This window comes from Notothenia coriiceps, unplaced genomic scaffold (assembly GCF_000735185.1).
Source record: "Notothenia coriiceps isolate Sejong01 unplaced genomic scaffold, NC01 NC01_scaffold00032110, whole genome shotgun sequence".
Lineage (NCBI taxonomy): Eukaryota > Metazoa > Chordata > Actinopteri > Perciformes > Nototheniidae > Notothenia > Notothenia coriiceps.
In genome coordinates, this window is record NW_011364811.1 from 1 (window position 1) to 3,890 (window position 3,890).

Here is a 3,890-nt window from a genome sequence, read left to right on the forward strand (position 1 = left end):
CACACACACACACACACATACTCTCTCTCTCACACACACACACACACACTCACACAGACACACACATACACATACACACACACACACACACGCACGCACGCACGCACGCACGCGCACACACACACACACACACACAAACACACACACATTGATGGGGCCAGGTGGACCAGTTCCCCCAAACCTGCCTACGAATTGGTAAATACCAGTGAACTAAAGCCACATGATCTTCACGTTTACAAGTTGTGATACTGTAATTCAGCACAACTAGGACCACTGGAAAATAAAGTAACTGAACATGTAATAGTCTTTTCATGTAAACAACTTAACAGTGTTGATCAGCAAAACCCTGATAAAGGTAATCAGAAGGTCAACATGGATCACAAAAAGCATTAAAAATAGACATTTAGTCGACAGCAGGATACTGTGTGATACTGATGTCAGACACAGCTGATACAGACTCTGAAATAATGTTGACCCTTCTTTCTCTGTGGTTTCACCCATGACACAGGCATGACCTACAGCAGTGCATACTGTCCACTTTTATGTAAATCAATCTGTAATGTGAACAGCTACACTGGAGAGTAAAACAAGTCATTATTTCATATATTTGAACATATTAATATGTAAAGCATATTTTGGGTTACAATTGGGGAGTTTAGATAAAGCACAAAGAGGTGAACATATAAAGAACATTCACAAAAGAGTGAATGTTGTGCAGATTTTTTGACATACTTGTAAACATATAACATTGTTCTGTTTTCAATCTATCTTTTTTGCATGTTTGATTGTTACACAGCTTTAGTTTGGCATTTCAAATGTATTTAGGGCTGCTTAGAGAAGCTTAATAACTCTTAATGGCATATCATTGAGCTGACACGTCAGAGCTTGTCCACTATGTTTATTATTTCTTGTTCCCTGCTTTTTGCCTTGCAGGTGGCTTGTGAATGGCACAGAGGTGCCGCTGGGTTTGGACCTGCGTTACAGCCTGGTGGCGGGCAGCCTGGTGATCAGCAACCCGGAGTCTGTGCGAGACACCGGCTCCTATCAGTGTCTGGCCATCAACCGCTGCGGCACCATCATCAGCCGGGCAGCTAACCTCAAGTTTGGCTGTGAGTGAAAACAATGAGGCTGTTGACCTTCGACCTGTTGGAGACAATGAGAGGGCAGAGAGACCAGGCATAAGATAGGCCACTGTGAACTTTGCTGCTTCTGTTAGGATTTGTGATCAATATTTTTTTTCCATAACTTTTTCTTTTTCTTTGCATGTGTCTCTAGACCTCCATGACTTCCCTCCGGACAGCAGGAGTCCTCAGACAGCGTATGAAGGCGTAGGAACCTTCCTGGTCTGCCAGCCCCCGACACATTACCCAGGTACCCCCTCTGCCTCCAGCTGATAGGGAAGGGTCAAAGGTTACAGTGTTGTAAATGAGCAGAATGATCAACCTATTTTGCGATACTGTCGAATGTGAAACAAATGGTTATTGAAATCTGAGCGCTAGTTATTGTAATTACTTATGTGTTGCAACCTGTCCCCCCCCCCAGCTCTGTCCTACCGCTGGTTAATCAACGAGTTTCCCAACTTCATCAAGAAGGACGACGGCCGCTGGTTTGTGTCGCAGGTCACAGGAAACCTGTACCTGGCTAAAGCAGAGCCCAACGACACCGGGAACTACTTCTGCTTCACCACCATCAACATGGACATCAGCACCAAGAGCACCTTCAGCAAGGCCAACCTGCTCACCGTGCTGCCAGACGGTAGGAACAGAGAACTGATGATTCAGTGTGACCATACAGAGACCAGAGAGGGGTATATTTGTGTTGGAAATGCATTGATAACCTGTCTCAAGGTAGTAACTGAGTTATTAAATAACCCACTGGTTTGTTGTTAGGCCTGTCTTATCTGACTTCGAGGTTTGAACACTGATTCTAATGTCATACCTCAGGTTCGATTTTCCAAATACATTTTTGGGGGAAAATACATAGAAATGGCCTACACCACTATCAGAGGCGATGTCCCTAGTGAACTATGTTTGAAAATATGACATTACAGTAGGGAGTGCATATTTTCCAATGCAGTTGTGTATATAGGCCTAATCTGAATGGAATTTGAACTCAATGTTTACAAATGTATTTTATTTCAGCCACTCCCAGGAAGTCAGCTCCGATCATCAAGGTGCGGTTCCCTGCAGAGACCTACGCCCTGGCAGGACAAACCACGCAGCTAGAATGCTACGCCTATGGAAAGTAAGGTTTCAACTCACTGAGATGTGCTGACAGCTCTGTATGGTTGAACAGCTGTTCCTGTCGAGCTTTAATAGGTTTTACTTTTAACTTGTACTTCGTTCTTTCAAACTCTTTTGTACTCTACACCAGCTGCTCCCTATGCTGTTCCATTTTGAAAATACCATTCTTCCATTTCTTCCGGTGAACTCCTCCTTCTATTTGATGTCTCATAGTCCGGTTCCTAAACTGCGCTGGAGGAAGGTTGACGGTTTGATGCCGTCCAAGGCAGGCTCCAGTGTGGAGGGCCCCGCCCTCATCCTGCCAGATTTATCCTTCGATGATGAAGGTGTTTACGAGTGTGAAGCCTACAACTCAGAGGGAAGAGACATGTACCAGGGACGCATCAATGTGCAGGGTAAAGAGAAGATCCTTCATGAACATATATTTGTCTATCAGCAAAGATTTTGTATCAGGTTTATCAGGGATGTTTTGACGTTAATTTGACCGCAGTCTCAAATGTTGGTCGGAATGGTAAATAAACATCATGGTGAATTGAATGTAAAAAATGTAAAAGTCAGAGTTTTATTAGGGCTGACCTGGGGGGGGGGGCATTAGATGTAATTTTTACCTTCTAGGATCACTTCAGTTTATTAAAGGTCCCATGATGTCATGGCCATTTCTACTGATCATAATTCCATTGTTGAGGTCTACTAAAATACATTTTACATTGTTCAACGTTCCAAACTCACATTGGTTTCTCATACAGCATCTCTGTAAAGTATGTGTATTCACAGGTATTCACTCTCTGTCCTAAACGGCTTGTTGGAGCTCGCCCCCACCCTGTGAGCCCAGTGTGCTCTGATTTGTCAAGCGACGTGCAGCTGCTCGTGAGGAGCTGCTGTGAGGAGCGGACAGGCTTCCGGGTCGGCGATACAGCGAGAACAAGCTAAACTCATCCTGAGCACACACAAACACTCACAGCCGAAGTAAAAACAATAACTGTGGCTTGATATTGAGTAAGAAAAAGGTTTATAACGCTGTGAGCATGGGTCTCTGCAGAGAGCATTTCTCCGCCATCCCAACTTAGCAGTCCGAAAAACGTTTACCCATTTAAACAGTCGTGGTAGATACCTTGTTTGTTTTAAACATCATAAATACACAAACAACAATGAATACTTACAGGTTGTGTAGCCGAATCTCCCACTGGTCCAAACAAAGTAGGAACAGCATTGTTCTTCAGTGCTCTACGCTGTACATATCCGGCATGAATCGCTGAAAGGTTTGGGAAGCTATGTTTCGTGAAAGGCTTGCAGAGCGTGCAGCCATAGCTCTGGGCGTGGCTACTGGGTATCCCAACGTAGCGATACCCAGGAAGAAAATGAGAAATCTCCAACGAGGCGTTTTGGGGAGGTATTTTCTGTGTTCGAGTTTTACTCCCTACAGGGTGTACTTTGAGGGTTTGTGACTCTGCAGACCGTTTACATGCATAAAAACCTTCATAACACACAAGGGGATGGGTAATAACCGTAAAAGCATGACATGGGACCTTTAATTTCCATTTGACAGTAGATTAATTTCTTGATGCTACATGAGATTACCGTAATGCCGAGATACAAACATCCGAAATGTGTGTGGGCTCTCGTCTTTGTTGTCAAAGAATCCAGTGT

General features: G+C 44.1%; 1 protein-coding gene across 1 annotated transcript in view; it reads left to right on the top strand.

The window, feature by feature from the left end:
• Positions 1–882: 882 nt before the first annotated feature.
• The window catches only part of LOC104960638 (contactin-2-like), a gene marked incomplete at its 5' end in the record, with an annotated part of 7,422 nt that continues 4,414 nt past the window's right edge, over positions 883–3,890 (top strand). Inside the window, 5 exon segments of the mRNA XM_010788728.1 lie at positions 883–1,109; positions 1,276–1,371; positions 1,543–1,755; positions 2,142–2,244; positions 2,457–2,631. Of these exon segments, the coding sequence (XP_010787030.1) occupies positions 883–1,109; positions 1,276–1,371; positions 1,543–1,755; positions 2,142–2,244; positions 2,457–2,631 (814 nt within the window).